The sequence below is a fragment of the Sylvia atricapilla genome, chromosome 2, assembly GCF_009819655.1.
Source record: "Sylvia atricapilla isolate bSylAtr1 chromosome 2, bSylAtr1.pri, whole genome shotgun sequence".
NCBI classification, from domain to species: Eukaryota; Metazoa; Chordata; class Aves; order Passeriformes; family Sylviidae; genus Sylvia; species Sylvia atricapilla.
In genome coordinates this window covers 94,858,032-94,885,074 of record NC_089141.1, presented here as the reverse complement: position 1 = coordinate 94,885,074, position 27,043 = coordinate 94,858,032, and the positions used below count along the sequence as shown (strand labels likewise).

The 27,043-nt window shown below is 38.7% G+C and overlaps 1 protein-coding gene across 1 annotated transcript in view; it reads left to right on the top strand.

Moving 5' to 3' along the window:
• The window catches only part of ANOS1 (anosmin 1), a 130,702-nt gene that overhangs the window by 9,318 nt on the left and 94,341 nt on the right, over nt 1–27,043 (top strand). Inside the window, exon 2 of the mRNA XM_066313846.1 lies at nt 15,604–15,651. Within this exon, the coding sequence (XP_066169943.1) occupies nt 15,604–15,651 (48 nt within the window). The remainder of the gene's footprint in view (nt 1–15,603; nt 15,652–27,043) is intronic.

The following is a 27,043-nucleotide window of genomic DNA, read 5'->3' as shown; positions in this document are numbered from 1 at the left end:
TTTTTTCTGCCTGCGAGGGCTGCAATCTAGCTGTCATGGATCTTGTAATAAGATAATATGAAGGAAATAGGATTGTTTTAGAGCAAATATCTTCTGTCTAGACAGTCAGAAATTGAGGCTGATGGTAAAGATTGGTTGAGAATAATGTACTCATTTGGTCTAGTGCAAGCGTAGTTCAACTTTCCTTGCCATTCTTATGAGAATTTAAATGCATAGTTCTGTTTTTCTTTTTTTAATGGATTACTCTTTAGGGAAGTTATTTTTGCAGTAATTTATATTAAAAAAAAAAAAAAAAAAGAAAAGCAATCTCAGTTCATGTACATGAATGTGATTTCTCAGCTAGTGATTTAGGCCATGAGCATAGGGCAATACATCATTTGTATTTAACTGATCATGCTTTTTAACTGCTAATGACTGGAACATTCCAGTCAGGCCTCAGGGCATTTTTGGACCTAGACACTACAAATTCATTTTTTTGACCTCAGTGCTATAAGAGGTTTGGGTTTCCTTTGAATTTAGCACATGGCTGAACAGATATGTGAAGCAGCAAATAGTGAGGAAGGGGTGATAACAATGTATTATGATGATGATGATGTTGTAATACAGTGACTATTTGTCATTCTCTTTCCCAGAATTTCTATCCCTATATATAATCTATTTCAACAGTGTGGCTTTTTTTTTTTTCTTTTTCGCTTAGGTGATGATTGTAGCTCCTTTGACAACAATAGAATCATGTTAATGTGTAACTACAACTAGACAATAATGAACCACACTATTATCTGCCCCCATTTTAATTAGTTACAAAGAATGTATAATATGTTGACATTTAATTTGTACCTAACAATTTTGGGAAGGGAACTGGAACTAAAAGAGCTTGAGGCTTTCTTCTGTTTTGAAATTTCCTTCTATGCAACTGTGAACTGAGATCAAGAATTAGGCAAATATTGGTCAGTCTGGATATGCAGTAGGTGGAAGAAACGTTTGGGATTAGAAAAACTGACACAAAGAGGTAAGAATAATCCAATTAATGAAGAGTGTGTCACTTCATATAGAACTTAGTAGCAGCTATGGGACATGTTTGTCAGGATAGATAAGGAAAGAAGATGTAGATTTTTACAGCTAGGAGCTTATTGCTGGATTTTTTTCTTTGAGTTAAAAAGTTGAATACACAATGTGAAAGACAGCTTTTGGTAAGTTTCATGGGTTTTCTGTCCAGTGGATCCTCACTGACCAAGTGGAGTAGAAATGCATGCATGCAGCATATTAGTTCGTCTTGTAAAAGATTTGGTTTCTTCATACATTCAAACCCATGTGTTTGAGCACTGGGCATCATTGAATCCCAAATTTTCAGTGGCAATTAATGTGGAACAGCAACCAATTATTTCAAGTCTTCTTCCTGTCTTCAAAACTGTCCTTATGCAGAATAAAAGAGCACCTTGAAAGTTTAACTTTCAAGTCTAGGGTGAACTAGACTGGAAAGTTAAACTTAACTTCAGCAGTTTTCCAAATTGTAGAAAAGTGAACATTTACAGTTTCCTAATGAGTGTGCTGGCTTGCCTTTGTTTTGGAATAGAAAACATGAATCGGTTAAAGACTGAAGAGCTTTACAAATTAATGTAGGGTAGGCTCATGTTGGTTTTGTTAACTGGAGATCTTCCAGATTTCTGGTTGATGCTCATTGATTCTTCCATTTATATAATTAGTAGCTTAAGACAGGATTTTTCTGGAGCTTTTGTTTCTGGCCCGAGTTTGATATCCCTACGCTTGCTAGTATATGTATCCAACTGTTTCAATGGAAATAAACTTAGGCCAAAATATACTAGGAATACCTATTTAGAGTGTATAGATAAAAACAAGAAAGTTCTCAGTATGCTGTTAAATACCATCTCATTGTATCATGAGATCTTTCTTTTCAATTCAGAGTTGTAGTAAATAACAGAATGCCATTGGAACAAAGTAAAACTGAATTGCCAGTTATATGCTAGGTGAAAAGCACCTTTAAATATTTATAGAAGAGATTCTTTCAGATGAAAAGAGAAGGTGGAAGCAATTTAATGTCACCAGAGCTAAGTACCACTAAATACAGTAGGGCAACATTTTTTAAAATGTATCCATGTATCCAGGTGCACTCAGGCATTCCAGAGCATCCCTGTAAGTTTCATCAACAGGCATGGCTTATTCTCTTAATAACAGGAGCAGATGTCAATTTTTTATGCCTCTAAGATGCTTAGTAGCATCCATCTGGTATAGATCGAGCCTCAGTTAACTTGTTCTCACCCATGAACTTCCCACCGAGAAAGTAAATGGAGCAGAGCTCCTCAGTCCAATGAAAAAGAAACGTGAATATTGTCGATCTCCTTGTAGTACCAGAACCCCCTTCACTGTCTTTCTTTCTGAATTGCTTTACACAGGTGAGAAGGCTAGTAAAATGGAAGGAAACTTTATAATTGGGACAGCATTCCTGGAGCATACACCACCAGTATCAGAAACTTTTCAAAAAGGAAACACCTGAAATATTTTTCAGTTCTGCACAAAATGGTGATTTAAGAAAGAGAAATAGACTCTTAATATGAAATGCCTGCTGATTGTACAAGTTATTGACAACTGATATTAACTGCAGTTGTCCACATCTTGTGAGTTTGAGAATATATATTACAATGGTTTTCTTTTGTGGCTGTTGATTTAGGTTAAAGGTATAAAAGTAAATGCTAGACTTCACAACTCGTGTGATCCTTGCAGTGGAATTCTGTGAAATTCCATATCCAATTGTTTACATTAATTGGAGGCTTTAAAATGCTGTGGCTTGGGGTAGGGACTTATGAGAGATGTCAAGGCACAGCCTGTTACAAGTCTTTCAGTAACTTCAATGCAAATTAACCTGATTTAATTTTTCCATCTTTTACCTGGTGCCAGAAAGGTCTGAAACATGATGGACCTGTCAGCAAACGATTGTTCTGCATAACACTATGTCTCTGGTAACCATATGTGTTAATGACAAATGCTTCAGTTCTGCCTTGAAGAGAGATTTATTTTCCTTTTATGGTATGTCTTCATTAGTTAGTTATAAGGCTATATTCTAAAAACCTAGCGCATGAAGTGCTTTTATGTTTGTGGAAAATTTTATGGCAATGTGATGAAGCAACATAAATCTTCCACTGAATATTGTCACTGAAAAAAGATCAAGTTAATACTCCTGTACCTTGAATTGTATGAGTAGTTTTCGTATATTGTTATCAATAGAATTTAATGTTGATTTTTTCTCTCTTTCATTTCTCCTTTCACAGTCTTAGGCTGCTTTCAAGGTGGTCTAGAACACTGGACTGCAGCAATTGTTCCATGGAATATACATTTTTTGTAGCATACAGTTCTTAACCTGGAAAAAGCCCCTAAGGAAACGGGAAGAATCTATTGTAACTTGCATTAAAAGGCTGTTTATCTCAGGAATATACTGTCAATGTGCAGGGCCAAAGGGTCCAGGCTAGGATCAGGTTAGCAGATGTGTTAAATTTCAAGCAGAAAGGGAAAGACTCACCCACCCTTCAGTGTGCTCCTTCACTTGATGCCTGTTTTTCATCTGTTGTCAACACAATGTCATCACAACTTCTGCTGTTGTGAGAGCTATTACCATTCCTTAAAATAGGATAGGAATAAGAATGTGGTCTGCACACAAATGCCAGCAGGGTTCACAGGTCTGGGAGCTGGGGAAAGACAGCAGCACTGACTGGTCTGGAGAAGGCTATTGACTTCCTCTGCTTGTGTGACACTATTAGAAGAAAGATGTTCAATAAGTGATGTGATCTGTGGTACCTGAGCAGATGTTGCTGGCATCTAGGTCTTTATGACAGGCTTAATTTGGCAGCCCTAATGTGTTGGCCTTCACACAGGCCAGAAGTGAGAGCTTGGTTGGGAAGGGACAGGCCAAGGACCAAAAAAATAGGAGTAATGGAGAGAAAAGTGTTAACTTATCTGATACGATTTTTGTTGAGTTGTGCTTTAGAGATGAAACAATAAATTGTGGCCTTGTTAAACTGCACCCATTGCATCTCTTCTGTCTCGGCAACATCTGCAATGAAGGCAGATGTATGGAAATATTAATAATTAATATATATCAGGGAAATAAGACTACTTTCTGAAATGCTGCTTTAACTGTTGTGGTGAAAGACTTTTTTTGTGTATGTGTGGTTTCTAAGAATATTGTGTTGGTTTTGGTTCAGATTGCAGATAGGCTATTCTGTTTAAGTCCAAGGGGCATTTTTAATTGAAAATAATCTCTAAATCCTGGGTGGCCACAACCCTTTTGCAAATGTTTCTAGGAAATCCCAGGTCTAGTGAGGTGCACATCACTCACTGAGAAAGGTCTTCTGTGGAAAATGGAAAAAAAATCCCCCAAGACTGTTTACACAACTGTTAGACTTCCAAGGACTTTGTAAATTTTTTACACGTTTTACTTTTGAGAGCTTTTCTATGCTCCAAAACATGGTTTTTGTATAAAAATTTTTATAAATATTAATAGGTGTCTGGAGCTACCAATGAATAATTATGGTTAAATTTTAGACTGAATATTTCATCTGTAGAATTGTTATTTGTGCTAAGTTTTACTGCTGAGATTATACTTTGCTACGGGCTTTAAAATGTTAAAAAATAAGGAAACAAAGCATTCATATTGACAATTATGTTTATTGAGCTTGTTGTCTTCAAAGAGGAAAAAATTATAGTGATACATTAAGACAATAGGAACAAGGAAATACTTGTCACAAATATTTTATGTTGATAAGGATGCTGCATGGAATTCATATTTTTGCTTCTTTTCCTTTAAAAGGGAAATGAAAATATATGTATCCTTCAGGGGATACGGCTGCTACTGTGGCTTGAAGTATTTAGCGTCTTGTAAACTAGTAACACATGCCAAAGAGAAATGAAATGCTTTCCTGAAATTTATCGTGTGAATTTCATGCAATTATGTTGGAAATATATTGGAGGGGTTTTTACAAATGGGATGGGATTACTGGAAGATGTTCCTTGAGCTTTATTGTGAAATCAGCCTCATAAAAAGTATTGAGACAATTGAAAGATGGCAGCAGCTCATGCCTTGCCAGCAGCAGCCAAAGATCTTCGTTAAAGAGTATTTAGCAAACTTTCCAGCCAATAACATATTGCTAAAGCTTACAAACAATTGTTCTGGTCAATCACTAAAAGCACACATGCACCTGCTTCAAACGATGCTTGCTTATATGCTTTCTATTAACAATGCACAATACTCCATTATTAAGCTTAAAACCACCTATTATCTTGCTAGGCATATTTTTCTGCAGTCTTAAGGTCTGTCCTGATCAGGCCTAAAAACTCAAACTATTGTTTCATGTCCTTGCTTGATATGCTTATTGTATCTTTTCTAGTTTTAGATTTTGCATCTGCAGCTGACTCTAAACTCTGCCCTTTCTGTTTCTGAGGCCTGCTTTCACAGCTTTCTGAAAGTCTTCTAACCTTTACTGTTTCACACTGAAATAAATAGTATGTTAAGCCCAAGAATGTGAACATAGAGCTTGATGGTACCTGGCTGAGTCATAGTAACATGACTGCTGAAGAGCTACTAAGTTTGAAGGACAGGTGTGTATCCATACCCTTGCTGAAGTTACAGGTGTATTATATACATATGTCCCTCTCATACATGCCAGGAGAAAATGCAATGAAACATCACATGGCCAGTAGGTAGTACAGTACACTGCATTTAGCAGTTTTTGTAAAAGGAAATTACTCCACAACAATGCAACATGCAGGGACTACAAGTTTGTGTAGTTTGTGGTTAGACTATTTGTAATGGACATTTTAGTTAATTAAAAAATGCATGGTTGTTATTCTTTGTGTGTGTGGTTTCTTAAGGGTGTCAGACAACAGAACCTTAAATATTTTGCAAGTCCAGAAAGGAGTGTTGCTCTGACTGGCCCTGAAACAGTGTAGTTTTTGGGGAAAATTTAGTCTAATAGGAAGAACTGAATTACTACTTTTGTGTATTTGGGAGATGTTAGAAATGCCTGAAATGCATCTATCTACATATTAGTGTTTTAATATGGATCAGAGTTTGCTTTGGAAGTGAGTGTCTTAATTATCATCATCATCTTTCCTTTTACATCATGGATCAGTCTGAGAGTTCATCCAATGGACTCATGGACTAAACTAACTGGGAGAGAACAATCCAAGGGGATCTAATGTGCTTCAGCAAGTAATAGGCCTTGTGTCTATGGGACCTGACTAGAATTAGTTGAAGGAAAGGAGAAAGTTGAAATATGTGTAGTACGTACTTCAAGCCCATCACGACCAGTGTTTTGCTCAATAGATGTGTTTCTGTGGTTCACTTGGGAGTTTGTTGCTGATTTTGGCATGCTCTGTTGTAGGCAGCGGAGGCAAATGCAGCCTGTGATAAACATACCACATCACATGCTGTTGGGAGTCACCCAACTAACCAGTAATCTTATAATTGTACAGAATGGATTATAGTTTTCATTATAAAATCGGTATTCACAGCGGCATGCAAACATTTCTGAAACATTGACCCCTACAGTATATTATGAACCAGTTATATTTTTTTCAAATACAAAGTAGGTTGTGTATGTCTACATTTATATTGTATTTTACACAAGTAAGCATTATATGTTTAGGATTAATTTTTGTTCTTTTTTTGGGTGTTAATTTCCTAATGCTACACTTCTGTCCCATCCTTGAGCCAGCATGTACTTTTATTATCTCATAACTGCACAAGTCTAGTTTATGACACAAGAGGTGCATTAGCATTTTGGAAGGGTGGGGATTTTGAAACAGAGCTTACAAACAAGTAGTCGGCAAACTAGCTTTTACTTCTTATATTAATGCTATTAAACTAGTTTCTGTTCACTTCAACTGGATTCTTAATCCCCAAAAATGTGTTTGAAATTTGGCCCAAATATACATTGAGATTCAATATGTAACTTTAATATCTTCAAGTTAGTGTATTTAATTAGGCAGTGTATTTAATTCCTCCTGTTGCATGGAGAAGTGAAGTTTATTTCATCTGGATTCTTTTACAGATTGGTAAAAACTTCTGCTAAATAGAATAAGACCTCAGTTGAGATCAGTCTTAGAAGTGGTAAGAGTGAAGTCTGTGAAACCACAAGAAGGCAGTCATAACTCACAAGTGTGTGGAGACACAAGGATTCCTGTGGCTCATTTGTTTTTACAGCTTGTGTTTATCTAGTAATCTTTCTGTGCATTTGAGAAGACAGCACTCTAAAAAGAGGAAAGGTGTCCCATACTTAGAGATGAAAATTTAATCCAAGCAATAAATGGTCTGTTTTCAAAACTACCGATGTTTTTCCTGTTCCATTTGTAGTGGTCTTTGGATTTTGAGGATTGTGTTTCTAGGAACCTGCTAATGATGACAGCCAGGGAACAAATAGTGTTGTGTTTCATGGTTTAGCTGATGGTTGCTGATTTTGCTTAATTTCTTTTTTGACTACTCTGGTCTATTTTTTTTTTAATTCTGTTTTTGGTCTATGTAAAGTTGTGGCTTATAATGTTTTGGTCTGTAACAGCGGTAAAGGTTGACTTCGTATGAACTGTTTAGGAAATATCAGTGCAAAGTTTAGGTCAATATAGTTCTATTTGTAGACAATCATCTACAGAAGGACCCACCATAGCATTGTGATAGGAGCTAGCACATAACAGATGATGGCAGTGTCAGTGTAAATCCAAAAGAAAACCTGACTAATACTTTCTAAAAATTATTTGTGATTTCCATTTTCTAGTGTTAAATCCAGTTGTTTAAAATTAGATGGCAGTGTGAGTCACACTGTGACCCATGCTAGTTTAATTTTGGTTTATATTTGCAAACTGCAGTTGTGTCAGAGAATGAATTTTTAAGCTGATCAGTTTTATAAGTATTTCTTACATTCAGTCATCTCTTTAACTTAATTACTCTGGGTTAACCAGTAACCAGCATTGACTTTTCTATGGTTTGAACATCTGTGGTATAAAAATGGCTTCCTCTGAGGGAGTTGTACATTTGATTTAGTTGTGTGGAATCACTGGTTAGTTACAGTAACAGAATAACTTTAGGTGTTTGTTGCAAAATGTGTTCTTGCCCTCAGCTTCTTTTTTTTGGGATACTCTTGTTCAATGTGGTGGTTTTCTTTATTATTATTATTTTTTAAAGAGTTACGTATAGTTGTAAGATGGCAGAGGAAAAATATGTACATAGTTAAGCTTAATGCTGAATTTCTACATGTGTTTATATAACACAGTCATAAAGTTATCTGATAGTAATAAACAGTGTGACTAATATGTGCTAAATGCTGTTTGATCCTCTTTTTCTCACTTTAGAGTTCTATGCAGAATTTTTTTTTTTCTGGTAGGTTTTTTATACTTTTTTGTTTTGTCTTGTTTGGGTGATCTTTAGTTGGTTTTGGTGTTGAAATTTTGCTTTGTGCTTTTGCTAACTAGAATAAAGTGTAAGGACTTACACATCAGGAATAAATGAAGATGTTATTACAGACTCTGGAGCAAAGTCTTGTGCTGTCAGTCTCAGCAGGGGCTGGCTCCCAGGGCGTGGAAAGCCAGGGGCTGGGGGTGAACTCATTTCAGGCTATGGCCTCTCTGAAAGAAGCAGCCCCAAGGGGGTGGCATGGGCTGGGCAGAGCTGGGTGCTGGTGACAGGGTCATCAACAGCCTCAGGCATGGCAAAAGATGAGCCAGGGAATGCCAGGGGCACTGTGGGGTGAGTGGGTTCATGGTGTGCTGGTGGTTGAAGGTCAGGGCTCAAAGGGTTTTAGGGAACGGGGCCACATCTGGGTGATGCTGGTCATCAGGGTTCAGTTCTAGAGCCAGCCCTGTTCAATACATTTATTAGTGCTCTGGATACAGCAGGTGAATCCACCATTAGTGCAAGTTTGCTGATGATACCAAATTGGGAGATGCTGGTTACTCTTGGGAGGGCTGAGAGGTCTTGCATAGGGACCTAGATAGGTTAGAGTACTGGGCAATGTTTAATGGGATGAAATTTAACTAGTAAAAAATGTTGGATTCTGCATCATGCTGAGCACAAGTATAAACTGGCAGAGGAGGAGCTGGAGAGGAGCCCTGCAGAAAAGGATCTGGGGTGATGGTCAGCATCAGGCTGAATAGGAATCAGCAGAGTGCCAAAGCAGCCCAGAGGGCAAACCCCATCCTGGAGTGCATCAAACACAGCACCACCAGCTGCTCAAAATGGTGATTATCCCGCTGTATTCAGCATTGCTGTGGCCTCTCCTGGAGTGCTGTGGGCAGTTCTGGGCCCCATGATTTAATAAGGATGTGAATGCATCCAGAGGAGGGCAACAAAACCAGTGACAGGGCTGGAAAACATGTCCTGAGAGGTGTGGCTGAGGACTTCGGGCTTGTCTAGTTTGGAGAGGAGGAGGCTGAAGGGTGACCTCATTGCTCTCTATCTGAAAAGGGGAAGTGGAGAGGAAGGTGCTGATCTTTTCCTCCTGGGATCTACTGACAGGACAGATGGAAATGGCTCAAAGCTACATAGTAACATTCAATTTATTATTTGTCCATGCTTACTTTTTTTCAGTTTCATTCTTTATTAGAACCATTATACAACAAGAGAAATCCCTTATTAAGGAATTATTTCTGTAAAATATAATGTACAATGAAATCAGAAACTATAAAAAGAGCAAAATGTACTAATTTCAGTTGTTTGTATTTCCTTCCTTTCTTTCCTGAATGGAAGCCAAGGAACCAGAATATTACTGCTATTTTGTTGTATTTTATGGATGTTTTCATCTCCTACTGTTCTTTTTCTATCCATGGCTTCTGCAGTAGATGGTCTTCAAACTTGAGATACCCTGGACAAGCATGTAATAGAAACAATGCTAAAAATATGTTTGCATAATTTGTCCTTGAAAGAGCCAGTCTTGATTCTGAGGTGGACCTTGCTATTGAGCTTTATGACTTTCACCACCTCCAGCTCCATGTTTCTCCTGTTCATTTCTACGGAGTAAATTGGTTTCACTAGCCAAGTTTGTCTTCACTCTAGCCTGCTGCTGAGTTATCTCAAGGTGCATAAGGGCATAAATTTGCTGTAACTTCTGGGGCAGGTGTTCATAGTGTTGTATAACAGGGTATTCTCTTTTCATTTTCCTGCCTTATTTTCAAAGAAAAATATGTTCCAGTCATTTCTACGCAAAAGGATAACTAAATACCAGAATCCAGGAGTGGTGGTACTATGGTTCCCTAGCCCATACATTTACTACGTTTGTGTGTAATCTTGACAGAAGGGCTTTTGCAAATAATTTTTTCTTTGGCATTTTCAATCTGTTTGTTTTGATATCTCTCCCCACTAAGTGTACAGACTTTACTGAAATTCATTCTTAAGTGCATACTTTTGATTTGGGAGTTGGGAAGCCTAGTTTGAATTTGTTGATTTCGTTTTGCACCTTAGTTCCACATTTCAGAGCTGGGCCTGGGGACGCACAGCACTGACATAAATAAGTCCCTGTATTAATTTGTGTCATTTTGAACATGCAGTCAGGAAATGCATGTCGAACATAAATTATACTTTACTGTTACTTTTAATTTCATGCTGTTCAGATTTTTTGAAAGGGTAAGGAAAATGTATATAGGGAGGTTCTCTTTAAATTCATCATTGCAGCAGTTATTGATTTGTCTACCCAAATGTTCTGTTTTACTTCAGTGGGTACTGTTATTTGAAAGCTTTATTTCTGTGCTTTTTTGTAATTTTGAAATAATCAGTGAGGCTGTCAGGAGAGGCCACTTCTGAGAAACAATGGTTTCACACAAATGTGGATTGAAGATTGGACAGGGAAGAAGAGACTTGCAAAACTGATAATAGGTATACAGCTACTGTCATAGCAGATTAAGTGGCTAGTTAATTTTCATAGCCCATCTCTGCCATTTCAAAAGAAGGGTTGTATCTCCTAACATAATTATGGACAGGGATGCAAAATTTAGTAATTTTATACCTTTTTTTTTGCCATTGTTCCAATTAAAGACCAGTTTGTACTTGCTTGTGAATGTTATTAACTTTTTTTCCCCGTGAGGCCTGCTGTATATAGAAGATGATTGATTTTTCTTGCTTCGCGACATGTATTATTTCCTTACAAGAGACGCAGCACAGCTTTCTTTTCTTCAAGGCACAAAATATAGACATTTGTCTTAACTGTTTAGGACCAGGGGCACTTGTGGTTTACCAGAGGAAAGCAAGTGTACACAAATACTTGCTGAAATGAATCTTGTAGTATGATCTTGTAATCCTATGAGTCTTGTAATATTTATCTATTGTTTTGTTTTAGTTTTCTCTTTTTTTCTTCCCCCTCCTGTTTTTGCTTTTGTAAACTCTTTTACTTATGCATGTAAAACAGCCCTGGTCTTTGAAGGTCTGATTCTTGGTTTGTCTAGCATTTCCTTCCTGGCAGATTGAAAGTGTGTGGGGCTCAGGTGGTGACCTGAGTTCCTCTAATCCATGTCCTGTATGCTGTTGGAGACTGCTTTAGTTTCATGTGATGTGTCAGGCCTGGGAAGATGGGATACTTGGGGTTCACCCTGTTGAGTGCAGTTTGCTCTCTTCAGTATGCAGATTAAGATGCTTCAGGGTTACCGTGAAGATACTCTGTGCAAGGCTTATGAATGGGTAGGAACAGTGGTGTTTAACTCTTCCTTGAGGCCATTCCTGCATTGCAGATTGAAGCCACCACTAAAGACGAAGTCAAAACTCTCACCAGCATTAAGTCAAGTCAGAATTGGGTTTGAAGAAAAACAGACATGAGGGAACTGAGAATGGAATGTGAGAGCATATAAACTGCTACAGATGAAACACAAATTTCTGATAATTTGAAATTATGGTTTCAGCCAGATACACTGGCATGAGCAATAATCACAGAATGTTTGTGATTAACTGTATGCTAAGATACAGAGTGGAGGAGAGCCTTCATTTTGTAATTTGCTCTGATACCTTGCTGTTCAAAGGAAGCATGTAGGATTTGTTTTTCCTTATACAGTGAAAGATCATTCACATCATGTTAGTTTGTAGAAGTTAAAGTTGCTAAACAACATTTTTACATTTTGATAGACTTCCTTTTTAACTCAAGTACTAGTAATTTTCAGTAGAGAAATGAAAACAGTTGCAGATGTTGAAATTATCATGTAGGGGAACCACGCATCTGGGCATTTATAGCTTTATTGTCCCAAGTAACATATAATTTAAAGGCAGAGGTGCTTTTTCTAGTTCAGTGGAAAGTAGCAGCGTAACTGAAACAAAGTGGTGAGCTGCTACTGATCTGTTTTTGCAATCAGCTACTTCTGTCACATTTTATGTGAAGAAGAAAGGGGGATAAATTGAAACTAGCACATAAAATATTGTTTTAACATTGCTGCTGGCTAGATTTGTAAATGGAAATAATAAATCCTAATACAACATTGAGAGTAATACTAAAGAATTCCCACTAGCTTATGTTATTTACAGCTATTCTAAAGTTTTATTTCTTTTATTTATGTCTCTTTTCAGAGGGGTTAGACCTGAGATTGTGCTCATAATTAGCTAATCTTATGCTAGCGAATGTCAATTTTAGCTAATTTTTACAGTAATGACAGATAAAAATGGTATTATAAAATCAAGTAGTATTCCATTGTAATCTGCTGGAAGGTAAAATAAATATTCATAAAATATTGAAGTTAAATGGTATGAGCTGATGGTTTTAAAATGCTCCTAAAGAACTGCAAATAAGTGGAAAAGAGTGGATATGTCTTTATGTTTATTATCCTGATAGCTTCCTTGGTAGTACAGGAGTAGGAATTGTTAGCATTTCAGTTCATATGAAAAAAAGACATATAAATTTTGTGATGTTCAGATTAAGAGTTGTGGTGAAAGCCAAACCATTCTGTAATTCTAACTATGGAGATGGCTGAAGTCACAAAATGGTGGGTGTTGGAAGGGATCTTTAAAGGTCATCTAGTCCATCCCTTCTGCCCTGGGATATTCCATCAGATCATGTTGGTCATTCAACAGTTCCAGTGATGGAGCATCCACCACTTCTCTGGGCGACCTGTTTCAGTATTTCACTACCCCTGACATGAAAAGTTTCTTTTTTAGATCCAATCTAAATCTACCCTTTCTGTTTTCATCTGTTGCCCTTTGTTCTGTCACTACAGGCCTTGGTCTCTCTGTCTTTCTTGTAAGCTCCCTTTATATAATGAAAGGCTGCAATAAGGTGTCTCTGGAGCATTCTCTTCTCCAGGCTGAGCAGCCCCAAGTGTCTCAGCCTTTATTGAAAGGTGCTCTAGTCTTCAGATTATTTTTGTGGCTCTTCTCTGGACCTGCTCCAACAGGTCCTTGACTTTCTTGTCCTGAGGAACCCAGAACTGCGTGCAGTTCTCCATGTGTGGCTCATGAGAGCAGATTAAAGGAGGATGATCCTCTCCCTTGACCTGCTGGCCACATCATGAAAGCTTTTGTGGACATGTCACACTTGTATGAAGACATGCATAAACATGGAATTTCTAAACATTCACAAAGAGAGACATAGCTTCAAAGCATAGGCTTCATAGTTGTGGTAGCAAATCACTGTATTCAAGCTTACAAACTTTGCTGAGATCAGAGCACAATGCTGCTGTTTTGAAAAACTATTGTGGTTGTCTCCATTACAATGATTCTAATGTATCTATTTCTCCTTCTGAATTGTACATTGACAGAATAGTTTTTACTTTATCTATGTGAGTTTTATACATAAAAAGTTATCTATTGTTGTGGATAAGAGCCAGCTGGCAACTAAGCTTGACATGTGTTCACTCAGTTGACCTGTGGCTGGGACTGGGGAGAGTATCGGAACAGTAAAGATAGAAAAACATCATGGGTTGTGAAAAAGCCAGCTTAATAGGTGAAGCAAAAGCCACGCACACAAACAAAGCAAGGAGCTATTTCACTGTTTCAAATAGGCAGATGTTGAGCCATCCTCTTTGCAATGCATAGTGGTGATTTGGGAAGACAAATGCCATCGCTCCAAATACCCATCTCTTCCTCCTCCTGCCCTTGCCATTATATGTTGCGTATGATACCATATTGTATGGAATATACTTTTGGTCAGTTGGGATCTTGGGATCATCTGTCACAGCTGTGTCCCCTCTCAACTCCTTGTGCACTGGTGAGATGGGGTGAGGAGCAGAAAAGGCCTTGGTGCTCTATGTAAGCACTGCTGAGCAGTAACAAAAACATCCCTGTGTTACCAACACTACTTCCAGCACAAATCCAAAACATCACACCATACTAGCTACTGTGAAGGAAATCATGCCAGATGAAACCAACATATGTAACATACATATATTATTCCATTATTTGCACTCTTTAATAAAAAAAGAAAAATTAAGGAGAGAGAGAAAAAGGTATGGTGCTACTATACATGTACTTTTGATTCTGCCCTATGTGCATTTCTCCTCCTTGGAAACTGTTTTCCAGATCTTTAGTTGATGCCAACAGTGATAGTATACTGCAGTTACATTCCCTGCGGGAATACCTGGTCTAATTCCTATGAAAGAGTGTCTGTTTATTCCCTCATAGACTGACAATTTTAGTCCAATGCAGAACAATAAATTTACCAGAATCTTCATCCATTTTGTTTCCAGAGTATGGACTTCTAAATGATGGAAGAAGTGCATACATAAAATAAGACATATAATGACTTATGTATGTCGGCTTAGGATGTGTTGCAGAATTTGTACCCCATTTCTTGTGTTCAGTCATTTAGGTCTTCCTGATGTTGTTTCAATCTTCCACTATACAGAAAGTAAATTATTATTTTGCTTCATCTTTTAACACCAAAAACATACACTTGTGAACTGTGAGGTTTTTTTAACCAGGAAATACTGTTTCCAAAATGGACTTTTCAGAAATGTCTCTAGAAAAACAGCAAGTTGCCATTTGTCCCTGTGCCCGTTTCATACTTCTTTCTCTTTTCATAATGTTTTCTTTTCTTTTAGCTTAATTTGTTATTTTGCATGTTATACTGTATTGGTTGTTTAACTGCAGTCAGGACAAATCAGAGCTGTACTGTTTTCTTAACTTGGACTTTGTTATCAAAAATATAAAATAGAACTGGTACAGGTGACTTTTGGAAAACTTACGTTGGATTTAATTGAATTTTCCATTTACTTAAAGGTTGTTCATTATCTTTGCTTGACTATTTTAAATGTTGTGTGATATTGAAATACAACTAATGGACTTTTCATAAATCACTATTAATCCATATAAATTTTTAAAATGCAAGTGTTACCTTTTGTCTACTACTTAGAAATTCTAGACAGCAAGTGTTTACAAAGATGACTAAAAGATGACTTTGGTCAGTTTTCCATCAAACTTGCCTTTTGAAATGCTTTCCTAACTTTTTTAGGCTCACTTTACGCTTGTGTGAGCCTTGAACTCCACAAAAGGAACTTGGAGTCAGGATTGGTACTTATGTTGTGGCACAACATCAGTGTCTAAGCAGAACTGGATGGTATATTCCATTTAAGTATGTTAGGGTGAATATGTCTAGCCTGAAAGAAATACTAATATTCGTTTATGTTTCCTTTGTCTTTCAGAACAATGGGTCACTTGCTTGGTGCCAGAATCATAAACAGTGTTCAAAGGTAAGTCTGTTTTTTTCCTCTCTAATTTGTGTTACCTATCTGCTTTCAGTTTCTTCTCTGTAGATAAAGTGCTTTTCTTCCTAGCCTGTTTTCAGAAGTGTTTGCTTATATTTTATTTGGAAGCCTCAACCTGTAATAAAATATCAAAAATTAAAGCCAAGTGATTTACTCTTTCAGGACAAAGGAACTGTGTTGGAGGATATATATCAAGCATAGCTAAACCAACATAATTCTGACATTTTAAGAAAGTTTACACTGACTAGAAACTGGTATATCATTTGTGGTTTTTTCAGTGTTTTTTGTCAGAAGAGAGTAAAAGAGAGACTTATTGACAGTCTTTGTTAGACTTCAAACAAAGACTGTCAATACCTTAAAAATCTTTCTCTAATAGCATCAGGGTATTTCAACATTCAATATTTCATTCTGTTAAAGTATTTAGTTTTTATGTTGAACCTGATTTTCTTTGAAAGTATTCTTGAAACAAATCCCATTGGCTCTGCTGATGCCCCATTCCCATTCTAGCACTTAAAAGGTAGGTGAGCTATTTGTCCACTGGTTCTCCTTTGCAATGGTCTTTCTATGGTGTCTGGATGGAAGCAGCAACTATTTGGGAGCTTTAAGGGGTCAAGTAGAATTGAATATTTGTTACTGACTGTTCATAAACATCATGGAAGCTGCGTTCTTTGGAAAATTTCCCAAACATCCTAAAAATGTATTTCTACAACTATTTAGGCCTTTTAACTTAAATAATTATTCTTTATTTATGAAGTTTGTACTGAAAACGGTATTAAATCTAAGTAGCATTGTTCTGTATTGATTCAATAATGCAATTGATGTTAAGTGCTGATCCTAACACTTGATTTTAACACATTGATTTCTTGTATACCGTTAAAGAATGAGATTACACATTTGCTGATTTAGCCTCTGTTGACATAAAATGGATTGGAAATGAGCCAATTTTTTTACTGTTTTGTTCCAGGTAAATAAAACTAAGTTAATTGCTTTTTTGAGTATTAAAATCCAGGGTATAACAATGTCAATATAAGAAAAAAATGGAATATTTCCGATTAGCGGTGCCACACTGCTAAGGATTTCACTTCTGCAATGAAATCTTATCATTCTTAAAATTCTTCTTGAAAACCTCAAACAGACATGAAAAGGACATATTTCATGACAACTGAATTGCCTTTGCAGGAAAGCATGAGGGCCTTGTTCCATAGTGACCCTGATACAATTTTTTAAAATTTAGTTGTGAAGCCTACTGCGGTAAGTGATCTGAAAGGTTTGGATCCAATGGTTTGTGTCTGCCCAACAAAGAAGGAATCATACAAGAAAAGTCCAGGTTTTAAAGCAGGACAGAAGTTATAGGAATTTTTCTGAGTCACTCTTGAGTTTATTGAATCCACCTAAAGTGTATATAAGCTGACCTGAATTTTATCTTAAAATTGAATCAGTATCTTGAAACCAGTGTAAGAATCCTACAAATTAATATTATATTGTATTACAAAACAATGATATTTTAAGTTTTAAATTACTTAACATGTGCTTTGCAGTCATGTTACCCTATGTTTTTCATTCTTTCTTAGGAAGGTAATAAATTTTCCTTAAGGAAGCAGCTTTGCCATTTAGAAAATAAATAAATATAAACTTGGCCAAATTGTTAGCAGAGCTGAACTTAGGCATAATGTTGTCTTTTTGGGATGGCTTTGGTTTTCTGTGTTTTGCAATGTGAAGTTATACAATTGCTTTAGCTAACTGAAATTTTCAAAGTGATGTAGGGAATTCAGTTAACCTTTTAAAAATGCAAATTCATTTCATTGCTTCTCAGCACCTCAGTGGAGTGTGACAGGTAGTGGAGGATTCCACAAGGAATGGTGTGCTGTTTAACCTTACTACAGCTAACATGGAAGGCCTTGTTGGAGATGTAAAGGTTAGGGGGAGCCTTGGCTGTTGTGACCATGAGATTGTGGAATTCAGTATTGAGCAAGAAGGAGGCAGGACAGCAAGTAAGGTAGTAAGCATGGCCTTGAGGAAACTTTAGCCTCTTTAGGGGTTTTCTTGGGAGAATCCTATGGGAACAGATCCTATGGGGAGGAGGGGTCCAGGACAGCTAGTTGATTTTAAGGATCACTTCTGAGAGGCTCAAGAATGATGTATCCCAGTGAGCAAGAAATTGGGCAAAGTGGGCAAGAGGCCTCTGTGGATGAATAAAGAACTTGTGTCATTTCTCCAGTGTAAGCAGGAAGCACACAGGAGATTGGAAGCAGGGTCAGGGCACTTGGAATGAATATAGGGAAGTTGTCAGAGTGTGTAGAAATGAGGACAGCCATGACACATCTGGAATTAATAGAATGGGGACTGTGGTAACAGAGGACAAGGAAGAGAGAGTTACTGAATGCCTTCCTTGCATCAATCTTCACTGACAAGACCAGCCTTCAGAAATCTCTGACACAGGAAACCTGGATAAAGGAGTGTTGTAAGGAAGGCGTTCCCTTTGTTGGGGAAGACTGGGTTGGAGAACTCCTTGACATTTACAAGTCTGTGGGCTCTGATGGGACGCACCCACAAGTGCTGAGAGACCTAGTGAACACCATAAGTAGGTGATCCACCATGATCATCTTTGAAAGGTTGTGGCAATCAGGAGACGTGCCTGAGGACTGGAAGAAAGCAAATGTCACCCCACCTTCAGAAGAGGCAAGAAGGAGGACCTTGGGAAACTTACCAACTAGTCAGCCTCACCTCAATCCCTGCAAAGGTGGTGGAGCTCCTCACTCTGAAGGCTATCTCTGTCCACATGGATAACAAGTAGATTACCAGGAGTAGTCCTTGACCAGCCTGATTGCCTTCTACAGTTAAACAACTTACCTGGGTGGATGAGGAAATGCAGTGGATATTGTCTTACTCAACTTCAGAAAGGCGTTTGACACTTTTTCATAATAGCCTCATAAATTAGTCCAGGAAGGACTGGATGGATTGAGAACTGACTGACTGCCAAATTACAGAGGGATGTAATCAGTGGTACAGGGTCTGGATGGGGCCTGTCACTTTTGGTATCCCCTAGGGTTCAATACTGGACCCAATATTGTTTCTCTTGTTAATGAGTGACTTGGATGAGAGGGCAGATGCCTCCTCAGTAAGTTCAGTGACAACACAAAGCTGGGAGCAGTGGCTAGTACCGCAGAGTGCTGTGCAGCCCTTCAGGAATGCCTCGAGAGGATGGAGAGATGGGCACGAAAAAACTGCCTGAAATTCATCAAAGAAAGGCAGGGTCCTGTCACCTGGGGAAGAACAGTCCCCTGCACTAGTACAGGGTGGGGGCTGAGCTGTAAAGCGGCTCTGTGGAGAAGGATCTGTGGGTCCTGGTGAACAACAAACTGTCCACGAGCCAGCAGAGTGTCCTTGTGGCCAGGAAGGCCAGTGGGATCCTGGGGGACATTAGGAGAAGCATTGCCAGCAGGGAGGTGATCCTCTGTCCATACTATTGCCCCTCTGCTCAGCCCTGGAGTGTTACCTAGAGTGCTGTGTCCAGTTCTGAGCTCCTCAGGGCAGGAGAGACATGGAGCTCCTGGAGCAGGTTCAATGGAGGGCCACAAAGATGACTGAGGGACTGGAGCATCTCTCTTATGAGGAAAGGCTGAGGTAGCTGGGATTGTTCAGCCTTGAGAAGCAGATGAGGTCCCCTCTCAGTTGTCTATCTGAAGGAAGGATGTCAAGAGGACGAACACTTCTTCAGGCTCTTCTCAATAGTGACAAGGACAAGAAGCAATGAGCAGAAACTGATGCACAGGAATTTCCACCTGATCATGAGGAAAAACTTTTCTGTGTGAGTGACTGAGCACTGGAACAGATTGCCCAGAGAGGCTGTGGAGTCTCCCTCACCAAAGATATTTAATAACCTTCTGGACTCAATCCTGTGCAGTGTGCTCTGGGATGGCCCTGCTGGAGGTTGGACTGGCTGACCTCCTGTGGTCTCAGCCTTACCTATTCTGTGATTCTGTTAATTATATCAGATGACTGTGAGCAGCAAAAAATTCACCAGTTCTTTAAAATGAAATTTAGTTTTGTAAGATCTCTGCAGAAGTCTGTTTTTCAAGATGAAGCAGAAGACAGCTCTTGAATGCTTGACCTGTTTCGACATGTATAATTTCATTATGTTAAAATACTTCATTGTAATTAGGACAACTATAGGATTATAACATAAATTGTCATTTTTGATTGCAATAGTTTCTAATTCATTGCCATCATGTGCTTCTCCTTGTCTACTGGCGCAGCATTGAAGCAGACTGAGGGCTTTCTTTTTTTGATTCTTGTCAATTGACTGGTTGGCTTCTACTGCTGAGATGGAATCGGTGTTGTGGTTGATGATGTTAGTGAACTTCTTTGGAAAAAGATTTGAAACCAAAATTTCTTTGTCTAACTTCGTTCATAGATCCATTGTTTTGTTTGAACTTATGCTTAGTGAGTTGCAGTGTTTCCTTTCTAAAGGGGCAGAGGGCCCAATATGCCAGTCAGGCCCAACCCATAGAAAGGTCTGCTGCCTTCCTGGGGCCTGGGTAGGGATGTCATCCGGAAACTTTGTAATCTGGAGCAGTCCTGAGACTACTTCTTATCACTGATTTTCCATGTAGGAGGTGATGAAGTGGCAATGTGTAGTCCAAAGACAATAAAAAAAGACTTCAAGGCCTTAGAATGTTTAGTAAGGGATTCTGAGGCACAAGTTATGATTTCCTCTTTGCTTCCAGTTGAAGGCAGCAACACTGGAAGAAACAGATGGGCTGAGTCTATTACTGTGTGCCTCTGTGGCTGGTATCACCACCAAAATTGTGGGTTTTTTGACAATGGAATGGTCTACGCAGCACCAGGCATGCTTGTACCAGAAAGGACTCACCTTTCTCTGGGGGGAGAGTTGCTGCTTGGGAACCAGAGGGGCCCATTGACAGAGCTTTTAAACTTGTTGTTGTAGGGGAGGGGGACAGTATCAGGTTTGTGCCTGGTGAGCTGTGGGATGGGAAGTGAAGGTTAGAAGGACAGCGTGCAAGAGGACCCTCTGCCAGTGACTCTGAAATATGCTGGCCACACTGGAATGCACTTGCAGTCCTACAGAGACAAAGCAGGGATTCTTAATTTTATAGAAACCAACAGGGAAGCACCAGAGAATTACCTCAAAGGAGTTAAAGGCTGACAGGCCAGCTGAGGTGCCTTTACACCAGAGCATGCAGCATAGGCAGCAGAGAGGAGGAGTTGTAAGCCACTGTGCTGCTAGAAAGCTATGACCCTGTTACCATTTCAGGACAAGGGGAATGGATTCAAACTGTGTTTGTGTAGAAGCATTTCACATATCTTCTTCAGCCCTCCACATTCCCAGGAGCCACATAAGTGGCTAGCATTGACACCCTTGTTAGGATTGATAATACATGGTATAGAATTGTTTGTGTACTAAGGTTCCATTCAGATTTGGTCTAGGTAATGAAAGTTAAAATATGGCATTTATTTTCTTTTACTTTAACAGTAGATTGCTGGCAACCTGTCAGACTGGCTGAGTAATGCAAAGGTGGACTCATAAACAGCAGCATGAAGAAGCAGAGCTGCAATGTGGGGAGACTGAAAAAGAAAGCAGGCTGGATTGAGCTGGGCTCAGTATTTCTTAACACAGTTGTTGGACCAGCACCTGCATCTCAGTCAGGTCTACTCATTCCTAGACACCACAGGGGTAAAAATCTTATCTGGGGGGAGAACCAGACAAACAGACACTCCCTTCTTTTTTTTCCTGCATATATGACTACATAAAACCCTGCTTCCTGTTGCCAACAGCTGGTTCAGCAGAGGTTATCATCTGGTTGGGGAAAGACAGTTAAAGCTAGAAACTGATGGATCTAGTTTTCTTATGCATCTGGCCTAAAGTCTTCTGTCACAGCGAAGTGTTTGGCAAAATACTGCAAAAACTGGAAAATTGCAAAAATTCATGCCTGTCGTCTTCAGACTGTCTTTAAATAATATTTTGACATGGGTTATGCTGGTAGGTAGGCAGATATAACTTACTTGGGGCTTACTCCTCCTTTTCTGCTCCAACTAATCGTATTTGTTATGGTATATCAAACTCTGAGTTACATAAGTGATTATTTTAAAACATTATGAGGTACAGGTTATATACACGATGAAGAAGTGTCTGTAATGTATAGATTTCATCTAAAACATAATTCAGCTTGTTTCCAACACAGATAGTCAGTCAACTTTGCTCCATAACTCATTAATACTGGATCTGTTCTCTCTGAATGGAAACATATAGAAAATAATTAGTCTATTTTTGGATGAAATGGCAGCTGCTAGGGAGTGAAGAGTAGAATAGGTCAGTTTTTAAAATAATATTGGTTGAGTATGCAGCATCAAAACCAGAATGTCAAGAGTTGCTGTTGAAAACTATTCATTCACACTTTTTGATAGAGACTTGTTTATAACCTGTTAAAATGATAGATCTCAGAATATTTTTTCTTTTTCTAAAGAGAGATTTTATAATTAGAAGTCACATAATAAAATCTGTATGGATTCTAGATCTTTCTGCAAGCATAATTCTCAGTGAAATTATGGAGAAATTCTGAGAGTTATGTGTTCAGTGCTGAGAGAGAAGAATTCTGCCCAGATGTGGTTGTTATTAGAGCTGGAGCTAAGTTTATACATTTTTACTTGCAATTTCCAATGTTCATGAGGGTAGAAAATGCTATTATGGTTTTTATTCTATGTACAGATATTGTTATCTGGCAGTTTCATTATGTTACTTCTAAAAATGAAATGCAGTTTACTTTGTGGATTTAGGAGATATACAGAGGACATTCACACTTTTTCATGACTTTTTTTTTTTTTTTTTTTTTTCTTGTGTATCTCTGACTGCAGAGTGGAAGGGTTGGTTTCATGTGTCATGTTTACTTTCACTGATAACTTCCTCTCTATATAATCCACTTAGCATCATAGAATAGTTTGGGTTGGAAGGGATCTTAAAAGGTCATCTGGTCCAGTCCCCCTGCAATAAGCAGGGTCCTCTTCAACTGGATCAGGCTGCTCCGAGTCCCATCCAACCTGACCTTGAATTTTTCCAGGGATGGGGCATCTCCCAACCCCTGGGCAACCTGTTCCACTGTGTCACCACATTCATCATAAAAGATGTCTTCCTAATATCTGGTTAAAATTTAACCTCTTTTGATTTTAAACTTACTGCTTGTCCTATTCAACAGGCGCTGCTAAAAATTCAGTTCCTGTTTTTCTCGTAAGCCCTTCTTAAGCAGTGAAGGGTTGCAATAAGGTCTTCCCAAAGCTCTTTCTTATCTTGAAAGCTGAACAACTTCAACTCTCTTCTTCCTGGAAGAGGTGCTTCTCTCATTTGATGATTTTTGTGGCCCACCTCTGGACCATCTCTAACAGGGGCATATATTTCCTGCGCTGAGGACCCCAGAACTGGAAGCAGAACTCCAGGTACAGTCTCACTGCAGCAGAGCTGGGGGACAGAATCTCCTCCCTCAGTCTGTTGATGACACTGCATTTGATAGAGCTCAGGACGCAGTTAGTGCAAGTGCATGCTGTGGGCTCATGTTCAGCTTTTCATCTACCAGTACCATTAAGTCCTCCTTAGAGAAGCTCTCAATCTCTTCATTCCCCAGCTGTGTTGATACGAAGGACTGTTTCACCTAGGTCAGCACTTTGCATTGTCTTGTTGATTCCCATGAGCACACTTTCTAGCTTGTCCAATGCCCTCTGGATGGCATCCTGTCCTTCAAGCATGTCAATCACCACACAGCTTGGTGTCATCTGCAGAGGGTCTTGCTTAGGGCCACCTCAGTCCTGCTATGCTACTGATGATGATAATAAGCTGTACTGATGCCCAAGGGTCTGGTGATCTCTAGGGAATACCACCCTCTGGTGAGAGGGAGACCAGCCAACCAGTTTCTCTTCTACCGGTGTACAGCTATTAAATCCATCTCTAATTTAGAGAGAGGGATGTTGTGAGAGACCCTGTTAAAGGCCTGGTAAAACCAAGCCATGCCATGTATCTCAAATCACGTCCTTATCCTCCATGTGCCTTAGCATAGCTTCCAGAACAATCTGTTCCATGATTTCCCAGGCAAAGAGATGAGGCTGACAGGCTAGTAGTTCCCAGAGTCCTTCTTTCTACCTTTTTCAAAAATGGGTGCAATGTTTCCCTTTTTCCAGCACCTGGATCTTCATCTCTCTGCTATGACTTTTCAAATATTATGGCAAGTACATCAGCCAATTCCCTCAGGTCTCTGGGATAGATCTCCTCAGATTCCATAGACCATGCATGTTCCAGTTCCCCAGGTGGTTTTGGGCCTGATCCATGGTTACAGGTGGAGTGACTTTGCTCCTCCAGTCCCTCTCTTACAGCACATCCACTTAGGAGGTGTGGGGAAAAAAGGTTGCCTTTGAAGTCTAGGAGGAAAAATGTTGAATACCTCAGCCTTCTCCCTAACCCTATTTGACCATGTCCTTATGTTCTTGCCAGGATAGGTGTCCATACTTCCGCTGGCTGTGCATTTCCTTCTTGCCCTTTAGCTTTACCAGAAGGTCTCTGCTCATCTATGAAGGTCTCTTGCCTTCCTTTCTTGAATTTTTACACTTGGGGATTGTTCTTGTGCTTTATGGAACATGTCCTTAAAGATCTGCTAACTGTTTTCTGTTCCCTTGTCCTTTAGAGAAGTTTCCCAGGGAGTCCTGTTGACATTTTGAAGAGCTGGAAGCTTACTTTCCAATATTTAGTGTCCTGACTTTATTCTTTGTGACCCATATCCCTCAGGACTGTAAACTTCACTAGTGCATGAACATTGCATCCCAGGCTGCCTCCAACCTTGATATCACTGATTAACTCACTTGGTTAAAGCATTACAATAACTATTAAGTTTGCTGATCAATCTTTCCTTAACTGCTATATGTAGATTTAAGAACTACTTGGTATGTGAAATGCTATCAAAACTTGGCCTAAGAAAATAATCTGTAAGGCTGACTCAAGTACTTCAAAGGTAGCAACTTTTTTCTGGAGGTTTGCTCTTTTTGTAAATGGCAGTAAATTATTTTATGTTGTGTTTTGAGTTCCTTCACTGACTTGACCTTTGCTATTGGATTTAACTTTCACATCTTTACATAATTCCTGAGTTGGGATTTTTTGCCTTTCCTTAACTTATCCTTTGAAAATTTTGTGTGGTATTTTGTCTTTTTCTCTCCACTAGTGTCACTAATCTGTGTGCCAATCTATCTCTATTTCTTAGAATCATCTATTTCTATTTCTTAGAAATCTATCAAAGAACCAATGAATTGTTGAGATTAGACAGAAAACCCTCTTAGGTCTTCTAATGAAGGGTCAGCTAGAGTGGGTTGTTCAGAACCACATGCAGTTGGATTTTGGGTATCTCCGTATGTAAAGGCCACAACTTCTCTTGGCAGCCTATTTCAGTGTTTGACCACCTGCACGGTAAAAGAGTTTCTGCATTTCTTGTTTTTTGATCTGTGCCTATCCCTTCTTGTTTAGTCCATAGGCAGGACAGAAGAGCCTGGCTGCCTCTTTTTCATTGCATCCCAATGGATATTTATAAACTGACTAAGATCCCTCTGAACCTTTTCTCCAGATGTCCAGTCCCAGATATCTGCATTTCTCTGTATATGGCAGATGCTCCAGCCCCTTAATGGAATTCTTGGCCCAATGTATTCTTTTTTTTTTCTCTTTATGCTTTCTAAGACCCAAATGACTCATACCTACCACCATTTGCAAAGCTTCTGTCCTTAAAATCCCATTGCCTTCTAGCGGCCATTCTTGCTAAATTGTATGTAAATGCACAACTTTTGCTGTTTCTGTTCCATTTTTCTGGTTTGTTTTTACAGTGTGAGCTCCACAAGTTCCAAGGCTGTTCTTCTCTAGTACTTGGAAGTGCTGAGCATATAACAGGTGCTTCTCTCTAAAAACAACAGTTAGAGCTGATTGCTGCTGAGAGTAACATGAAAGGGCAGAGTCCTGCATTGATGCTGGCTTAGTGAAAAATGTATTTTAGTCCTAAGGTGGGGGGCAAGGGGGGTGAAATGACTGAGAAAGGCATTTCAAGAGAGTTTGTGAAGGTGATGTAATTTATTTTTTTTTACAGGTCCTTACACAAGGTTTTCTTTTTGTAGGCAGCTGAAAGTCAAGAGACCAGCAGGCATAATTTAGAGCTGCATGTGCCATGGCATTTACAAGGACTGGAGATAAATGGGGATCATCATAACACACTGTGAATTGCAATGCAACTTTCTTCTTCCCAGTGGCCAAGGCAGTGGTCCCTGATGGATTGATTGATTCTGTGAGAAGGCTGAAAGGCTATTTTTTGAGTTTCCAGAACTGAGAGGAAAATGTGAAAATAAAGATAAACAATTTACAAATTCTGCAGCCAAATAAACAGACTGTTTGACTATCTGAAAAAGACAGTTTACTTTCTTCTTAGAATAATATACACTCCTGAATTCCGTATTTGAGCAATTGTTTCAGGCTTCCAGCTGAGCTCTTTCCAGAGATAATGCAGGTGGAAAGATGAGCTAATAGTTTAAACAATTAGAGATTTGATGCAGTCTTCCATCTGTCAAAACCCACTGAAATGAAAGCTCAGTTTTAATTTGTGCCTCCAGCATCTAACTCAGTCTGAAATGGTGTCAGCGATTTGCCCTGCCCACAGTAGTGTTATTCTTATGTTAAGCATTCTGTGCACACATGCTGAGAGACTTCTATCAAACATATTAGTGTGCATTTGAGAGATCATTAGCCTGAAGTTGCTGAAACATTCCAGATTTCTTAGCCAGGAAACTCACATCTCTGCTGGAAAGTGTGTTGAGCCACTGTTATTTACACAATAAAGCTTGAGTAGGATAGGGATAGCTTTGTAAAGTTTAGCAGGAATAGTGGTACAGCCGTAAAAGGGTGAGATAATGAATGTTTTGGTTTTTTTGTCTAAAAGATCGAATGAATAAAAATTTCTTTCTTGATCTGCTAGACATATTGCTTTTCTTTCATCTAGTAAAAGCCAAGGTAAAACCATTTAATAGAATCGGAATTCATAAGACTTGATCAGATTACTGTTCTGCTAAATAGATAAAAAACTCATGAGCATGTAAGAAATAAGATGTTATACTTGTTTGCATTCTTATGGATTATTTAAGTTTTAATTTTTTTTATTAGTCTATAAAAAGGTAAAGGGAGCTGAGAGAACCATACTGGTTAGATGATTAAAGCTCTACTAGCTAATAAATAGTGGGACTGAAGTTTTTGGATATTTGTGTTTGGGGAAATAGAAGAAAGAGCTTTGTGATTCAGTGTTTATGTTTATACGAAAGCATTAGTGTATAAGTGTGTTGTGATTAAGGAATCCCT